The sequence below is a fragment of the Balaenoptera ricei genome, chromosome 15 (genome assembly GCF_028023285.1).
Source record: "Balaenoptera ricei isolate mBalRic1 chromosome 15, mBalRic1.hap2, whole genome shotgun sequence".
In the NCBI taxonomy this organism is placed as follows: domain Eukaryota; kingdom Metazoa; phylum Chordata; class Mammalia; order Artiodactyla; family Balaenopteridae; genus Balaenoptera; species Balaenoptera ricei.
Window position 1 is genome coordinate 66573598 of NC_082653.1, and position 19344 is coordinate 66592941.

Below are 19344 nucleotides of genomic sequence, written 5' to 3' on the forward strand. Positions count from 1 at the left end.
TACCCTCCATTTCTGCAATGCCTGACACACTTATCATTACTTGTTGAAGTCCTTTTTCCCCTGCCAAACCTTAAGCTCCAGGAGGGCAGGGATTGTTCACTGCTGTATCCCCAGCAGCTAGCACAGTGCCTGGCGCATAGTAAGTGATCAGCAAATATTTCTTGACTGACTGACTGAACGGATAGATAGATGGATGAAGCTCAGAGACGTCGTGTATTTTATTTAAGCTCACAGAACTAGAGTTGAACCCAGTCTCAGCGACCAGACCGTGAAGTCCATGACGGCAGGGATGGAGTCTGGTTTTTCTCATCATCGGATCCTTAGCACCACGGACAGTGCCTACATAGAGCAGGTGCCCAATAAATACTTATTGGGTGAATAAACGACTCACAGACTGAGCTTTTCAAAATTATTATTTTGCAACACTATTTAAGGAGATAGGGGCCTCATGTGCAGACATATCACAAGTCCCATTTTGAGAGAAGGCAGCATTTAAAGACACAGGCTGTTTTTCGGTAGCAAGGATTAAAGGGGAGAAAATAGGAGCAGAGCGACTGAAACGTGGGCTCCTTTCTCTGTGGGTAGAGTGCCAGCCTGCATCGCCTCCCCAGTCAGTAGGAAGTGAGTTGGTAACCACAGAGCGCAGGGTTTCCAGCCACTGATCACTGAGACATCAGGGTCAAGGTGGCCGACAGAAGCAGAGGCAGCCAGACCTTCAGGAGCCCTGAAAAGAAAGCGATTACAGGGCTGCCGCCAGCACTGATGTGCACATTTTATGTGCAAAATGAACATAAACTGCTTCCTCTAAACTGACCAATAGGAAAGGACACCCTCTCTGGGCTGATCAGTTAGAAAAAGGAAGCTTTCTCTTTATCTGCCCTGAAAACCAATTAGAAAAAGGTGCCCTCCCAGGTGGGCCAATCTGAAAAAGGCAGGCTTTCCGCAGGCACTAGCCTTGGTATCCCCTCAAAAGGGCACTCTTGTGCAGTGACCAGCTTACTCAACCTTGGTGACCTTGAGGGATATTCACAAAGGGCAAGCCTCTTGGGGATACCTTGACTCTCCAGCTCTGAGCTCACTGATACTGGGATGAACTAGCTCAGGTCAAACACTAGGCTGGTGTAACAACCTGCTCGGATCTAGGTGCCAGGAGCCAAGCAGGACAACAGTTACATGGATTCACTTTTCGTCCAGATTTTCAGTCAGTTCAGTGGCCATAAAAATCAAGGGCCATGAAAATGCTGCCGGTCCCCGGCCTTTGTGGTCAGAGGAGCAGAGAAGCAGAAAAACAGGGTTTCTTGTTTTTCTGCTGTGTTCATCCCGGCACTAAGCATCCTGAAAAAGGTGTTAGAGATAAGCCTTGAAGCTTCAGGAAGTGCCCAAGGTGCAGATCTAGAGTGTGTGCTTGCTCACTGTGTACAGGTGTGTAACAAGCGAGTCTATGTCTGTATATACAGATATGCACACATGCAGCTGCAGCTGTCATGCACCTTTGTGTGTGAATGTGAATACGTGCACGTGACCTCTTGTGTGTGTGTGTGTGTGTGTGTGTGAACGTCTGGGTGATGTCTGTTCTTGTGCACCTGTCTGTGCGTGCCTGCGTCCACGTGCACTGTTGTGGGACACCATGGCTATGTGTGCAGCCCCAGGTCCAAGACTTTCCGTAAGGGCCGTCACCTCTTCAGAGCTCAGCTCAAGCAGGCCAGGTACTCCAGCACACCCTGGGCCCACAGATAAAAGCCCCAGAGGAAGGTTCTGGTGCAAGTCCCTGTGCAAAGAGGACCTGAACTTACCCAAGCTACTGGAAGCAGCCCTCGAGACTGCGGCCTGGCTCCCTGTGGGAGGAAAGAGAAGGGTCAGTGCGTGGGGAAGCCTGGGTGAAGCCCCTTCCATCTGCTCCTCCTTGCAGCCAGAGTGGTCTTTTTGAAACCCCAATCTGATCGTGTCACTCCCCTGCTTTGGACCCCTCAGGGGCTGCCAGCTACTTTCAAGAGAAAGGCCCAAAACCTTAGCAAGAACCACATGTCAATTATATTTCAATTAAAAGGAGGGGGAGGGGGAGAAGGGGGAGGAGGGGGAGGGGAGGAGGAGGGGAGGGGGAGGGGAGGAGGAGGGGAGGGGGAGGGGAGGAGGGGGAAGGGGAGGGGGAGGGGAGGAGGGGGAAGGGGAGGGGGAGGGGGAGGAGGAGGAGAAGAAAGAGAAGAAGTACTCTAAGGCCTCACATGGTCTGGTCCCCAACCTGCATCAGCTCACCCTCCTCCTTCCAGCCTGCCTGGGCTTATCCCAGCATGGTAGGCTCCCTCCTGCCACAGGCCCTTTGCCCATGCTCTACTCTCTCCCTGGGATTCCTCCCTCTCCTCTGCTTCTCCTGACCCCTCATAGTTAATCCCTTCTCAATTTCCAAACCTCAGCTCCATTCTTCCCCAATCCTCCTCACTAGGTCTGCTTCCCCTGCTGTAAGAGCTCAGAGTTCCTGATCCATTTTCGTGACTGCACTTATCGCAACTGCAGAGATACACGATTATTTGACTGATGTCTCCCCTACTGGTCCACGAGTGCCACATGAGCCAGGCTTGTACCTCTTGCTGCTCATCCTGAGACCCTAACCACTAGCACGAGGCCTGGCACAAGGCAGGCATGAGAAGACAGCTGTGCAATGAATGAATGAATGAGAACCGGCAAGAGGAAGGCAGCTTATAGTCTACCTCGCCTCGCAGGATTTACTTGCTCCAGTTCTTCAGACCCCAGTAAGATCCCAAGTGCCAGGTTCTGTCACCCCTCCTCATCTCCAGAGAACATTTCTCGCCAGGAATGTGGGGAAGGGAGGGGCCCTCTTACCTTTCCGTGTGATGGGACCCAAGTTGAGGACATGGGTTTGGTCTATGATGCCCCCACTGCGGAATCTGGTCTCGGAGCAGGTCTGCAGGGAGAGGGTGACAAAGAAACCTTTCCACAAGGGAGACTGAATGTGGCCCTGCCAGGGGGAGTGGGCTACACCCTTCACAGGAGCAACCTCCTGCCTCAGGCTGGGACTTGAGGATGGTAGAGGCAGGGGTTGTTAGGAGATCGGTATACGTGGGCTCAGGTCCCAGCTCTACCATATGTTAGATGTAAGATCTTAGGAAAGTCACTGAGTCTCTGAGCCTCTCTCCCCATATAGAAAAAGGGGCTGGTAAAATACCTCCCTCCCAGAGTTGCTGTCAAGTATTAACAAGTTAACACACATAAGTCGCACTCACTGCTTAAAAATGTCAGTTTCTGTTATTAGAACACAAGCTTGCAAATAAGCCAGAGGTTCTGCTGCACTGCCCTGACCCCACCTGACTTCCCCACAGCCTAGGTCTCCTGCCCGGCCACACCAGCCTCATCTTATTGCTCTGTCTACCCCTGTACTAAAACAGAAACATGGCAGAGATGTTTATACGTTTTCTTTGAACCTTGTGGCCAAATGTCTTCGGTTATGGGAGCTGGGCGTGGTGGAGGGCGTGGTGAGCAGGCTGAGGGAGGGGAGGTGACTCACAGGTTTGCACTTTTCATTCACGGTGTCGCAGAGGTACACTTCACAGTGCAGGTAGACCAGGTCATAGTTTCCAGCAAAACGGAACATCTGGACAGAAAAGCGGCCCTGAGGGGACTCCCCATTCTCCTCCACTTGGATGGTCGAGTCCGCCGTGCGTGGACATCTGGGAAGGTTACGTCATATAACACGGTTGGCTAAGCAAACACTCTGGGGCCAGACTTCCTGGATTTAAATCTCACTCCACCACTTATTAGCTGTGTGACCGTGGGCCATTTACTTAACCTTTCTGAGCCTGTTTCCCTATCTACGTAGGAGGAATAATAATTGTAGCCCACACCATAAGATAGTTGCAACGATCAAATGAGTTAAAATTACAAAGTACTTATTACAGTATGTGATGTACAATAGGTGATACATATATATGATTCTAAAGTAAAAATGTCATCGGTACAGAGCTGCAACCATCCTAAAGTCAGCACTTCCTGATTTCCCAGGAAATGGCATTCAGGAATCATTACCTACCATTTATTGGCTGTCCACTAGTGCCTGGTGTTAATTTTAACAATGGAAACGTCTGAGCACTGAGGGCCACTGACCAAATTGGAGTGTGTGTGCTCATCTACACACATACACAACGCACCCAAACACATGGATAGAAACTCAAAACTGCACGTTCGGAGACTCACACAGGTGCTGGGCTGGAGCAGGGTACGTAGGTACTCTGAGCAGGTAAATCAGGTACCCTGTCTGCTATTCCACATTATCTGCTCAAAATGGATTTAGAAAAGGGGCTGAAGGCTGATTGCAGAGGAGAACCGAGAAAGGAACTTCTGGGGGTAGTGTTCCCTCTACTCTGTGCCCCCTCCAATTCAGATCTGACTTCACTTGGCAAAATAAAAGCCCTGAGGTTAAGGGGACCCACCTCATGAAAGGCAGAGAGCGTGGCACCCAGCGCTGCCCTCGGCAGCCCCAGGCACTCAACCCAAGCAAGGCACCTACGTGTCTCCTCTAGCTGCTCATGGTCTCCCCAACTTGTCTCCTCTTTACACGCCCTGTGATATTCTGAGCCTCTCACAGACTGGTGGTCCTCGGCCCAGCTCCCACCCATGCCACGGCAGAAACACAGGGCCACAGCCAGCATTTCTTCATGCTTCTTTTTCAAAACTTTCCAAGCTTTCCACAATGTACATGCTCTACCTTTATACTCAGACAAAAAAAAAAAAGCTTAAAAAAATCCCTGCACGGTAGGTTTGATTTATGCCTATTTCACATATGAGAACATGGATATCCTGAGAGATGAAATGACTTGTGTCTCAAACTAAGAAATAGCAAAGCCAAGATATGAACCCAAGTCTCCATGATGCCCCAATCGAGGTCATGCCAGCATTTTCCAAATTTCAGTTCTTTTTTTGCCTTAGCCAGAAACCATCTCCATGAATGTTTTCCTGTTTCCCAATATCTGTATTATTATTTTACATTATTATATCATTATTACTATTTCTTTAAATCTACACACCTTTTTACTGAAATACATCTAGTTTTTAGAAGGTCATGACCACAAATAGCAAACCAGTATTAGCTGCCATATATAAAACATGACCATACTAATAAATATAAAGTAAAGCAGTGCTATTACATTGTACTTAGACACTGTTGACTGTAAAAGGCCCGAAACAGACTTCTGCTCTCCTTCCTTTTTGTTGCAAAGGGAGATGAGCAAATAACAGAAGTGTGAGCATCAGATGAGCACCCAGCTGAGACCTTCCCCCTTGATGTGACCATGCAGATACTAAGAGAACTGAAACAGAAACAGGTCAGTGTCTCCTGGGAGTGCTTTCTCTGACTGCACTATTAGAATTGCAAATGCCCCTCCCCTTTTCCTGCTTAGGTTTTTTTCTACAGCCCCTTCATCATTAATATGCCATGGATGTCACTTTTGTTTCATTGTTGGTCTCCCTGCTTAGAATATCAGCTATATGGGGGCAGAGATTTTTGTCCCTTCTAGTCACTGTTATTCACACAGCCTGACACACATAAACTTCCAAAAATATCTGTTCAATTTATGAATGAAACCGTGAACTACTTTCTCACAGTGTGGTTCATGGTTCTCTAATGCACTTGAGTCAAAAGCAGCCCACCTGTGTCCTCCCTGTTTCAGTTGGCCCTTGGCTAACCATACCTCCACTGCACTCCTCCCAGCCAAGTGCCAGCCTGCTCCTGCCCGGGGCCTGCCTTTCCATCAGGTTTCTCATCCTTTTCTGAGTCCTGGACCCCCTCCACCATCTGGTGAAGCCCATGCTTCCCTCCTCAAAAATAATGCCTTAAATGCATAAACTAAATTACATAAGATTATAAAGAAAACCAATTAAACATAGTTCTTAAAATATTAAAACTTTTGATACATGCATTATATATTTACATATCTATTTTATAAATGTATATATATATTTACAAGTACATGGATTTGATATTACATCAAATAATATCTAGTAGAAATTCTAATACTATAGTAACTAAAAAGTATTGATGTGTGTAAATGTGTTCATATGTCCTGCTAATATTTCTGTGGTTTCTTGCCTATATCATAATGAATGGCAATGCTAAATTTCAGCTAGAGGTGAATGCATATAAAAATGTACTTTGTACCCATCCAAGTCCAAAGACCCTCCCTGCTCCCAAATTCCATCCGTGGGCCTTACCTGTCCTGGATGATGAAGTACTTCAAGGGGTCTGTGGCATTGCTGCTGGGTGTGGCATAGCAGTTGGTCATCAGCAGTGCAAACCGGGACAAGTCGCCCCCATCCAGCATGGTGCCCACATAGAGAAAGGCCTCGGTGGACAGGGTCACGGAGGAGCCTTGGTAGGGCTGTATGTAGGCAGGGCTCTGGAAGAGCGCCATCCACACGGTGAACGTTCCGGTCCCACCCATGCTGATGTTTAGGGCGCTGCAGGAGGAGAGGGGCTGGTGAGAGAACCAGAGCTGAGAATAGCAACAGATAGGTCATCCTTTCTGGTCTGCATTCCTAAGCAGCTCCTGGCAGTTATTTGCATTTTTATCCAGCAATAGGACTGGAACCCACCAACCATTGCTCTGCAAAGTACAATGAGCACACACAGGTCACTTAGGGATCTTGGTGAAATGCAGGTTCTGGCTCTGTAGGTTTGCGGTGGGGCTCAGGGTTCTGCTTTTCTAACGAGCTCCCAGGTGATTCTGCTGCTTCTGATGCATAGACCACATTTTCTGTAACATGTCCACCCCCTCAGGTGGTGGCCCCTGCGTTCAAGAAGCGCAGCAAACACATTCTCTCGGGAATCACCTAGATTCCTTTTTTGGTCTTAATCTAGAACAGTTTAAAAAGATGGGCTATGAGTCCTACAGTCCTTAGTCAGAGTTCTGGCTGCACCTACAGCAGAAGATTGGGGTTTTTAAAATGGGTTATTTTAAATCACATTAAAAACAGTCACACTGATGTAGACTCCATGGGATTATCCTACAAAGGACACTGAAAGACTGATGCCCGAGGAAATGGGGTACATGAGAAATAGTAATGTGGAAGTCCATTTCAGAGGTGAGAATGGGGTTATTGGTTTGGACTTGGTTAGACTGGAAAGAGATCTCTAGCTCAAGCCAGAGAGAGATCTGCGTACAGATGTGTTGTTCCCTGGAACTGACCAGGCCTGGGACGTGGCCACATTGCTCCAGGGCACTGCTCAGCCACACAAAAGCAGACAATGAGTAACTGTCTTCCTTCAAGTCAGCAAAGCACCCTCATCAGTGCCCAGTGCCCTTCCCCAAGTCTGGTTGGCCCAGGGAACATGTGACCATGGGCAAGCTTAAAAGACAAGGTCATGGTAGAGTGGGGACTCTATGCCTGATGGCCTGGGTTTGAATCCCAGCTCTGTCACTTACTAGCCTCTACAACTTTGGACAAGTTACTAACCTTCTTTAACCTTCAATTTCCATATCTGTATAATGGGAATAATAATAATACTTACACCTCCTGGGGTGCACTAAGTTTTCAATGAGATGTTCCATGTAGAGCACTTAGCACAATGCCTGACATATGGTCAGCTCTCGATAAACACTTGTTATTATTACAACTATTATTTTTTTCCAGTATCAGCTTCATTGGCTTGTGATTCATCCTGTTCAGAGATTTTCTAGTTTATTTAGCAACTGGATCCTTTTATTTTTTTAAATAATAAAACTGATAAAGAAGATGTGGTACATATATATACAAAGGAATACTACTCAGCTATAAAAAAGGATGAAATAATGCCAGTTGCAGCAATATGGATGCAACTAGAGATTATCATACTAAGTGAAGTAAGTCAGAAGGAGAAAGACAAATACCATATGATATCACTTATATGTGGAATCTAAAATATGACACAAATGAACCTATCTATGAAACAGAAACAGACTTACGGACATAGAGAACAGACTGGTGGCTGCCAAGGGGGAGGGGGTTGGGGAGGGATGGAGTAGGAGGCTGGGGTTAGCAGATGTAAGCTTTATATACAGAATGGATAAACAACAAGGTCCTACTGTAGAGCACAGGGGACTATATTCCGTATCCTATGATAAACCATAATGGAAAAGAATATGAAAAAAGAATGTGTGCATGTGTATATATATATATATATCTGAATCACTTTGCTGTACGTAGGAATTAACACAACATTGTAAATCAACTATACTTCAATTAAAAAATAGGAAAAAATAAAATAAAACCTCATGTGGCACTCAATGTGGGTAGAAGTTTTCTGGTTCCCACCCCTAAATCACCTCGTTAAAGACCCTCATACTCCAAGAAGCATGAATTGTAAACCCCTCTTTGTTCAAACTCCTTCTATTTACAGAGAAAGAAACTGAGGTCCAGATATGGGGTACAACTTGCCCAGTCCCATAGCAGGTCTGAACCGAGACCTCTCCCTTCTTTTCTCTGGTCCAACCACCCCACCCTACCCCTCTGATAAGCCAGGGACCCTAATATTGGTTTCACCTCTGCGGAGCACATTTGTGCTTCTAAGAAAGACAGTCCAGCATTGCTAAACCCATTTCACATATGAGAAGACTGACACTCAGAGTGGGGCCATCAACTTCCCAAAGCCATCTATCTGTGTGATGGAGCCGGGATTTGAAAGCAGGCTCCAGACTTCCTAGCTGGGCTCCTTAGGGGCTCCTGATGGAGTCCAACACTTCCTCCCAGCCACCTCCCTCCGCCCAGCTCCTCATGGGCGGCAGTGGACAGGGAAGCTAAGGGCCTGGTGCCTAAGGGGTTGTGGGGTGGAGCCGGCCAGGGACGTTGGGGACCCTCTCTGGCCGCACCTGACCATTGGCTGCAGGGAGGTCTTCAGGCTGACTTTCATGTCCAGGGGATAGGAGCACGCAAAGTTGATTTTGATGTTGCGGTCACGGATGATGAGCTCATCTGCCAGGTAGAGAGTGTTGCTGTATGTGGCATGAGTTTCATTCCTCTGTGTTGGGGTGGGGAGGTGGGGGGAGGGAGGGTGGAAAAAGGGGCATAGAATCTGAGTAAGATTCAAAGCCAAAGGTGTTGAAACTGCCCTCCCAGTTTCCACGAGCACGACTCATGTGCTAGCCCCCTTCCCTCACCCCAGCTAAACGCTCATACTGCATCATTGCACTGACCCTGCAATGACCCTAAGAGGCAAGGCAAGCACCTCCCTGCCTCTTGAAAGGAGACAGAAGTTCATGGGAACTGAGTGACTTGCCCCTGCTACAGGGGCTCTAACAAGCCTGGACTCTTCCCATCACCCCATGCTTCCTCTCGCAAACACTAAAAAGACTGAAAACCACGTACCGGGTCATCATTAATGGTGGAACTTCAAAAAGCCATATTTGGCAAATGACAATTTTTTCCTTGTTTCGTTTGTCCTCTTTCTTTTTCTTTTGGGGGATGAGGGAGATGGGAGGAAGCAGAGCCCACTCACACAAGTGTTTACCTCTGGGTCCCTTCGGAGGAGGCTTCTATAGCTGAAATCCTAGACCTCCAAACATCAGTGATGCAGACCCTGCCTCCCAGGATGGCCAGAGACAAACAGATCTGCTTCTGAACTCAGCGCTGATACCTACTGGCTTAGAACAGTCATTGCACTGTCTGGGCCTTACCTTTCCCGTCTGTAAAATGGGGAACTATCACTATGGATCGTCCTCGTATTTGCAGCTAACGTTTACCGAGCACTTACTATGTGCCGGTCACCGTCCTAATCATTTCACACACATTAACTCCTTTAACCCTCTTAACCCTATGCAGTAGGTACTATTATTACTCCATTTTACAGCTGAGGAAGCTGAGGCACAGCTAGGTTAAATAAGTCACCCAAGCTCACACAGCTAGCAAGTGGTAGGGCTAGGCTTGAACCAGGCAGTGCTCTGACCCTGTCCCACACTGGCCAGAACGTACCGTCATCACCGTCCCACAGGGCCCATCCCTGGCTGGGGTCACCACGGACATCCAGTCCCGGTCGCCCCTCTCAGTGAAGCCCGAGCACTGGCTGTCCCGCAGGTACATGAAGACCTTCTCAAAGCCCAGGCTCTTGAGCTGGCACTTGCCCAGGGACAGCTTAATGTCATTGACCCCACATTCCAGCCTGCGCTCCAGGAGGGAGAGATCTGAAATGATTAGGGAAGACAGGATTGGAGGGAGGCCTGGGACCACAATTCAGGGTACGGCACATCCCCAGGGCCCAGGCCCAGCTAGCCAGGTTGGCCGCCAGCTGGGGGTACTCAGAGTCGCTTCAGTCTCCCGCTGTGGTCTCCCTTCTGAGAGAGATGGAGACATGAGACTGGATTCCCAGCTCACTGGATGGATCCACGTGACCAACCACCAGACCATGTTACCCTAAGAGTAGGTTGTATACAAGGAACAGTATTATCTTTGGGTCATTCACTGCCCCGGCATTAAATAACATTGAATCCCAGTAAAACAAAACAAAACAACAAGCAAACAAAAAAAGCTAATAAGTTAACTGCAATTTCTTTCCATCCTTTCTACATCAAGGAGACAGTCCTCAATAGCTGCTAATGTTTTCAGTGCCCTACACTTGCTAATTTTCCTTTGAAACAACAGAGCGCAGACCTCTGGCTAAGTATTTGCAGCACATAACAACAGAGGGTTGGACTTTTTAAATTAAAGTATTACACAGCTGCTGAAATTGAATGCCTTTCTTTCATTGTATTCATTTTTACTGTTACCGTCTACGTAGGGTAAGTGTTACTTCCCACAGACACAGCAGTGAACTTCAATGTCCCAAGTTTACTTACAAGAACGATGTGACTAAAATCAGGACTGGAATTTGGGGAATACTAGCCTGCTTCACTCATTATCCATATGGGGAAACAGGTTTAGAGGTGGCCAGGGCCCTGCTCAGGGTCCTCAGCTGGTCAGTGGAGGGCCCGGCCCAAGAAACTGCAGACTGCGGGCCACGCCTGCGCTCTTGTGCTGCAGGAATATGGCTCAGGTAGCCTCGGGCCAACAGGTGGCAGCCACTTGCGTATCCACTGTGGTGCAGGGGGCCTCAGAACGAAGGCTGGGGGTGAGGTGGTTCCCCAAGCTCTGGGAGCCCAGAGAGCTTCTTGCTGGGTTTAAATGGATATTACCGGACCGGCTTTCCACTCACATTGGATAATAAGCATTCCCCGGGTCATCCCCACGGGCCCCCAACTCCCACGCAGGAATGTGTCCCTCCCCCGGTGACTGACATTTCTCAGGACCTCCCCTCCTCCCCACTGGCCTCACCGGTGATGCTCAAGTCCTGTTTGCACTGGCAGTGCCATCTGCCATTATCCGATTTGCAGTCCTCGTCTACACTGCACTCCTCACACGTCCCCTCCACGGAACCGGGGTCTGCAGGGTTACAGACAGACAGTCAACAAGGATATGCGCTCCAGTCCCTCGAGGCGCCCACGCGGCCCGGTTGGGGTGGCGGGGAGTCACCCACTCACCTGTGCAGTAAGCCAGATGGCACTCGGGGGGCGCCGTCAGGTTGTAGACATAGTAGCCGCCGGCGCAGGCCTTCACCTGGACGGGCGTGTCCCACAGGCAGCAGTGGCCGCTCCAGTGCGCGCAGGCCCTGAGGCTCACGATGCCGTCGCTGCTCGACGGGTGCGTGCCATTGAGCCACATGGGCGCGGCCGTGTTGCAGCGCAGGACGGGCACGCAGGTCTCGGCCAGGCGCACGCCGCCCTGGCCCACGAAGCGGTACCAGCCGGCCACGTCGGAGTCGCAGGCGTAGCCCGCGCCGTACTGGGCGCTGCGCCAGTACTCGTCCAGGATGCGGTGGGCCTGGCACGGGTCGGCGCACACGAGCGTGTCGCCCTCGTGCACGCAGTCCAGGCCAGGCCCGCAGGAGCCCGGCGAGCACTCACAGTGCCTCCCGTCCCCCCGGTAGCCCGCGGGGCACACGCACGAGTAGTTGCCCTCGCTGTTGACGCAGGTGGCCAGGGCGTGGCAGTGGCTGAGCCCTGGCTCTGCACACTCGTCCACGTCCGTGCAGCCGAGCTCGGAGCTCAGGCGGAAGCCTTCCGGGCAGACGCACGTGTAGGAACCTGGCGTGTTCACGCAGCTGCTGGGGGCGGAGCAGTTGTGTGCCCCAGGAGTGGCGCATTCGTCCAGGTCCTCGCACTCGAGGCCGTCGCCAGTGAAGCCCGCCTGGCAGGAGCACGTAGTGGCAGCCCCATCTTCCGTGCAGGTGGCATTGCTGTGACATTCAGAGCAGCTTCCTGCGGACGGAAGAGACCAGACTCAGAGTGGAGGCCGCTAGGCCACTGGTCACCCAGAGACTCTTCCCGTGTCCCTTAGGGTACCCACGTTCTTTAAGACTTAGTCCATAGCCGACCACCTTCGAAAGAAACAAACCAAACTCCCCTGATGGTGTCTAAGCATTGCCTTCAAGCTATGTCTTCTTTTCAAACGTCCACCTTTCCACCTCCAGAGGAATAATGCAGAGTTCTTGACACTTTGGTAGGACTTAGGTGACCCTGTCACCCCTTCCCCGACTTGGTACATTCTATGCCTTTTGCTCAGATCTCCTTCCCTGCTTCCTCTCTCTATCTGGCGGTGGCGGTCACACTTTGTTCCTCTGTGACAATAGTAATAAGATCGTATGGAGAAATCCAAACGAACCTTCTGGCCAACCCGATAACAGTAAAGATAGTGAGCTGTTGTTTATTAAGCACTTACTATATGCCAGACACTGGGATAGGCACTTTCTATTCATTATCTCATTGAATCCTCTCCAATGGCCCTGGGGAATGACTTTTGTATTTGCCCTTATTTTAAAGGTGAGGAAACAAGATTCAGAAGTTTTAAGCCACTTGCTCCACTGGTAAGCAGCAGAGCTAGGACACAAACCGAGGTGGCAGGACCATAGAGTGTGTGCTCTTAACCACGACAACACGATGGTATTTACTCTCTGTCCCAAAGCACCCCAGCTGGGGATTGTGGGGTGGTGGCCAGCTCCCTTCTCCAAGGAAAAGCTGAAGCAACGTGCAACCCAACGGAATGGTCACTTAAGTGTTAAACGGGAGGTATTTGGAAGCCACGTGGGTGTGTTCAAATCTCCTGTGTGGTTGAGTGTGTTCTTGACCTTCCAGTGAAGTGCCAGGGGGCCTCAGTGATGTTCTAGACCTTTGTCTCTCCGTATGTGATCCAAGGACCACAGCATCAGCATTATCTGGGAGCTTGTTAGAATGCAGAGTCTCAGGCCCCACTCCAGACTTACTGAATCAGAATCTGAATTTTAGTAAAATTCCTGGGTGAGTCCTATGTACATTATAGAGTAAGAAATGAATTTAGAATAAAGACTGTGCAAATCCCAAGCATAATAGGAGAGGGATTGAGACCGCCTTTGCTAATGGGGGCACTGCTCACTATACGCACACAGCACTTACTCGCTGCCGAGGTGTCAGAGGCTGCAGCTATGATGACCCAAGAGGTCACCACCACTACCATCCACATTAAGGTCGAAGAGAAGGGCCACTTCATCTTTTCTGCTCTTCACAGCTACTCCTGGTCTGGGAAGACTTTCCCAAAGGCAAGGAAAGGCTGGCCTCTTGGGGTTTCCTCCTTGTCCTTGACACCTGAAGTCCTGTGAACAGAGACGGATGGGATAAACACATGATCTAACTCCCAGCCCCACAGTACTTTGGTTGTGCACTGCGTAAGTCCAGGAGATGCCATTTATGTGAACAACAAAAAGTGTGTATCGTTGTGGCCCTTGCTTTGGTGGGGTTTTCCCCTCTATGGCCCTACTCTTAACTCCCACTCACATCCCAGCGTCAGCTTCCCCAGTTTTAGCACATTTGGAAGAACTGAGTCTCTCATCTGGAGCAGGAACCAGCAAGATGGGGGAGTGTTCTGGACTCACCATCTTATTGGAGGCAGCTTTGGGTTTTAACAGCCAACTCCTGATCCCCTGATGGGAAACTTTGAACTTGCCCAGATACGTTTATTCATTCAACAAACATTTATTGAGTAGTTACTATGTGCCAAACAGGGAGCTATGCACCAAGGTGACAGACAAAGTCCCTGACTTCATGCAACTCACATATTGTAAAGAAGTGGCTTGAGATAAGCAACTTGAGAGGTGATTAACCTTCGTAATGTATTTTAATGTTTCCAGAGTGCTCACTTATTATTTCACCCGCCTGGCAAAATAATCTACTATTACCCCAATTTTTACAGCACCAAAATAGCGTAGCATGGTGGTTAAATATGTGGGACCTGGAGCCTGCAACCAGGATTCAAATCCCTATTTTACCAATCACCATGATTGGTAAACTCATAGTGTAACACTGGGCAATGTATTTCAATTCGCTAAGACTTAGTTTCCTCATCTATGAAATAGAGATCAGTGCTTGCACAAATTGAGTGACTACAATGCATCAGGCTCACTGTGAAGAAGTCCCCTGTCATCAAAGAACCTGTGTCCTAGAAAAGTGTTTTGCAAGCCTTTGAGACAATGATCTGCTATAAGGAAATTATTTTATGCCATGACCCAGTGCAGCTGCTTGTACACATACACACGCACACACACACACACACACACACACACACATGCACACATGAAATGAATGTTTTATAAAACAATTCTTACCATTACGGTGTGCATTCTTTGATGACATATTCTATTATATTTAATTAAAATAAAATTCTTAATGTAATCCACAAATGATTTCATGATCCACTGATGGGTTGTGACCTATAGTTTGGCTAATAACCGACTGCATATTGTGGTCCGGGGATTAACTGAGGTGATATGTGCAAAGCAGGCTCAGAGCAGATACTCTTGTTCACTGCTGTATTCCCCAGTGCCTGGTACATAGTAGGCATTTCACTAATATGAATTGAATGAATGAAAAAATTGTTGTTAGGGAAGCACAGGCTGAAAGAGAGGGGGATTGACTTACTAAAGCTCACAAAGCCAATGGTCAGCAGAGTGATGACTCAACCTAGGTCTGACCCAAGTGTCCCATCTCTTCATTTCTGCTCCCCCCTCCCTCAAACAGAATGGAAATCAGCAGAAGACCAGATGGGGAGAAGTGGCTAGGAGAAGTGAGAGCTGCAGATAGCCTTACCTGAAGCCAGAAAGGTAGAATTAGTCCGTTTACAAGTGTGTGCCTCCTATATATATATATGTATATATATACACACACATCTGCCCCCCACTGGCACTCTCGCCTCCAGTTATTCTCTGGTTCTATTTCTTGATTGTTTTCCCAGGGGTGGAATATTTTCCTCCTTTGGCACAGTGTTTTCCTTTCCTAGGCTGTGAGCTGGTTGTTATTCTTTTTCCTAATTGGTAGAGACCCCAAATGATTGACATTGGGGGTCACACTTGTGCCCACAGTTACAAGCCCTCTGTTCTGCACCTTTTGGGATCAAGAGATTCCTTCGTTAGAAATTAACTGGGAAAACAGTGCCAAGTTACTGGGCTTTTTCTTGGTCATTGAAAAGGACGAGGTGGAGCCAGGCAGAGGTCAGAATCCGAAGCCAGGCTTCTCCAGGTGAAAAGGGTGTTCATTGTCCATACTGGGACATGTACCTGTGGCCGCTCGGGTTCCAAAGCACACTCCATCCTCATGGGCTAAGCCAGCTCCCCTGGGGTCCAGATGGGAGCAGGAAAGGAGCTGAGAATGGCTGAAGGTCAGAGCCAGAAGATAACTCAGACATCGTTGGACCAGACTCACTTTATGAACCAGGGAATCTGAATTCCCAAGAAGGAAGGTCCCTTGGGAGGTGGATAACTTTGTGACTGAACAAACTAACTTTGGAGTCAGTCCATCGGAATCCTGATCAGCCATTGCTGTGTGCCAGTAGGCTTATTTCTTTCCTTCCTGAGGTCATTTTAATCATCTATAAAATGACAATACCTGTCTCCTAGAGTTGTTATGGTGACTAAAGGAGATGATGCAAGTAAAGGCATGTAGCAATGATACCATCCGGGGAAGTCACTGCCAATGCTGCTTTGCTGATGTACAGTCACGGGGTAGAAAATGACAGAGCCTGGCTGGGTTCAACCCCGTGTCTCCTGACCTAATTCCATGTCGACGGAAATCCCATACTGAGAAAAATCAGATGTGTGTGAACTCAGGCTGCGCAGGAAATATGGCAATGACCCATGGCACTTGCTTTTTCAGGGCTTTCTTCTTCCACCTGGTTTAGTGGTTGGGTGACCATCGGCAGTGTCACACTCACCTCCTCAGGGGAATTTCATAGGCGTGAAATTACTGGGTCAAAGAGGTGGCACAGTTTTAAGAATTTTGATACCTCTTCCCAAAAAACACCCCAGAGAGATCTTTAAAAATTAGTTTACAATCCCACCACAGTACTCACCAACCCTGAGCTTTAACTTTCATCTTTGTCGAAAAGTGAGAAATATCTCATTATTTGCTTTGGCAATTCTTCGATGAAAAGGGACGTTATTATCTTTTCATTTGTTTACTATTATTCTTTTCTGAACTGGCTGTTTGTATCCTTTTCCTTTTTTTCCCCCCTATAAGAATATGTCTTTTTTCCCTCTCTTTTCTATAGCTTAAGAAGAAAATAAAAGTTCTTAATATTCTTTTTCTCCATCCTGGATGGTGAATATCATTTCTGGTTGGTGCACATGAGGCTCTATCAAAATCCGAGTTTGGGTGTCTCTAAAGGATTAAAGATGGAGCTCCAGGTGGCTTCTGGAGTTGTCTGGGCAGAGATCCTGGGCAGGAAAATGGGGAGTTTGGGCTGGAGACTATTCATAAGTCTAATAACCACATTATTCTAGTTTCTGTATTTGATGCTTTTACACTTTGAGACTTTGCTGACTCTGGAGGGACTATCCCACTGAAGGTAAACTAATGCCTAGAGATACCAAGGAATATCTCATGATATATATCCTTGCCATCTCTAGGAATATCCTATTCCCGAGAGCATGACTTTCATATGCACAACTGCCTGTCCAGAGTGCATCCGCCAACCCCTCCTCTATCAGGCTCACACTCAGGGCCACATCTTCCCTGCCCTAATCACCCCAGGACCAGGTACCAGACAACTAGGGACAACTCCCAAGTCCCAGAGCCTGCTGAAACTATTCAAACTAGCCAATCCTAAACCTGCTTACCTTGCCTCTTCTGTTCCTTCTTATGGAAACCACAATGAAGGCTACAGTTTCAAATTATAGCTAAATTCTCCCCTTGCTTCCTCTGCCTCCTGACCAACCCTGGCACTTCCCTGTGTGCCCCACCCACAGCGTGGTGTGTACCCTCCTCCTGGCATCTGTGAGTATAATAAACCATCTTTTCGATGACAGTTATCTCCTCATCTGTCGGCCTTGCCATACCTGAATTATAATCAAACCTACATTTTAAAACAATAAGCATCATCCCACTCAACACAGCTGGATCGTCTTGTGGTATTTCTCTAATTGGCTATTTTTCCACTCTTTCTTCTTCCTGCCCTCTCCCCAGTCCCACACACTTAATGACATCATGGCATACTTCATTGGAGGAACTAAGCCATGCCTCCTACATCTTCTCCATCTACCTGCCTCTGGACTCATCTCCCACAGCCCCTCTCCTGTCATGATGGAGACAATATCTTTCTGCAAAAGGCCTTTCTCTCCCTGTATGCTCTGATGACCTCCAAACAGAGGGTCCTCACCTGCGCAACGTACCCATACTGTTTACACCAATCTGAGCCCCTACTTCCTAAGGTCCCAGTTGCATCTGGGGGACCTGCAGGTAGCACACCCGTTTTCTGGCTTGTGGCCAGTCAGGGGTTCTGTTCCATGTGATTTAGTTCTAGCAGCCCCTGTGGACCCCTCCTTCTTAAAGCCACTGGCAGCCACATGGCTTTAAGACTGAAGCAGGTGAGCCTCGAATCGTGTCCTGAATACTAATACCTGCCTCTGTCGGGGCAACTGGTTCAGGTGAGTTCCAGGGCCCCAGGCTGTTCCCTGCTTGGTCTGGATGTGGACAGGCCAGGTTTGGGGGAAGAGAGACAGGGACACCAGCTCCGGAGTCCTGATAAAGCACAATCAACCTTTGTGTTACATGACAGGTAGAGTGTGGAGAGGCCCAGATGGTTTGTGCAGACCTTGCTCCCTAAAATATTATGCCCTCCTTTTCCCAAGAGAAGGTTTATTATCACCTGACTGAAATGAATGTCACACACCAGCAGCATGAGTCTGAATGACCTCCTAATATGTCTACGTCCTAATCCCCACAACCTGTGAATGTTACCTTACATGGCAAAAAGGACTTTGTGGGTATGATTAAGTTCAGTATCTTGAGATGAGGTTATCTGGGCAAGCCCAGCGCTATCTCAGTGGCACTTATGAGAGAGATGCAAGAAGAATTAGAGGAAGTAGGAGAAGTGAGGATGGAAACAAAAGGTCAGAGTTCTTTGAAGAAGGAACCATGAATGCAGGCAGCCACTAGAAGCTAGAAAAACAAGGTAGTACCGCGAGCCCTCATGGCTATGGCTTTTTAAAAGATCACTTTAGCAGCTTTAGGGAGTATAGATTTTGTGTATGTGGGGCATGGGGCATGGAGGTGCAGAGCGACAGTAGAGGGATCAGTTAGAAGACTTCTGTGAATGAGACTGGTGGGTGGAGATGGAGGACAGTGGGTGGAGTCATGTGGTTTGGTAGAGTTACTTTCATGGTAATAAAAGGAAAGCGAAACCTTGAGGGTTAGCCTAGCATATGGCTGCTTAAGAGAGTGGGTCATTTTTGAGATGTGAAAGACTGGGGACAGATTTGGAGTTGAATCTCTTTCTTACTGTGTTAAAATGAAACATAAAAAAAAATCAATCCACCTCTTTGCAAGTATCAGCTACCCTCTGGGGACCCCAACCTGATGGTGGTAGTGTGCGCATAGTGGTTAAATGCATGGTCTGTGGAGTGAAATTGCCTAGGATTATATTTCAAGGGCTTTCTAGCTGTGTGACCCTGCCTGGTTGCTTAACTTCTCTTTGCCTCAGTTTCCTCATCTGTAAAATGGGGATGATGAAACCTAGCTCCCAGTGAGGTTGTGAGAACTAAGCGAATGCCCACCATGTTGTAAACACTCATTAAATGTTGCTCTTGTGGCTTCCCTTGCAGCCCTGTGTGAATTCCAGGCCAAAAAACTCTTCTAAGGCAGCACCAGCCAGGAAAAAGACGTAATGAATAAAACAGGGCTAAATCAGGGGCTTTTATTATCTAGTCTCCACCCACCTACCACAATTATATATAATTTTATTTGGAGTAGATCCACTCAGAAAATGATTCCAGGACCTGGAAAATGGGCACCCTCTCTCCTGGTTTTGGAGAGG

The 19344-nt window shown here is 48.2% G+C and overlaps 1 protein-coding gene across 1 annotated transcript; it reads right to left on the reverse strand.

The window, feature by feature from the left end:
- Nucleotides 1–395: 395 nt before the first annotated feature.
- On the reverse strand, nucleotides 396–15257 carry UMOD (uromodulin). Its single transcript, XM_059898443.1, has 11 exons — nucleotides 15126–15257; nucleotides 13440–13636; nucleotides 11493–12269; nucleotides 11287–11394; nucleotides 9952–10160; nucleotides 8853–9001; nucleotides 6220–6465; nucleotides 3521–3683; nucleotides 2839–2920; nucleotides 1794–1835; nucleotides 396–724 (listed from the first exon to the last, which is right to left on the reverse strand). Exons 2-11 carry the CDS (start codon nucleotides 13531–13533, stop codon nucleotides 663–665), a joined length of 1932 nt encoding a protein of 643 aa, XP_059754426.1. The 5' UTR covers nucleotides 13534–13636; nucleotides 15126–15257; the 3' UTR covers nucleotides 396–662.
- Nucleotides 15258–19344: the final 4087 nt, after the last annotated feature.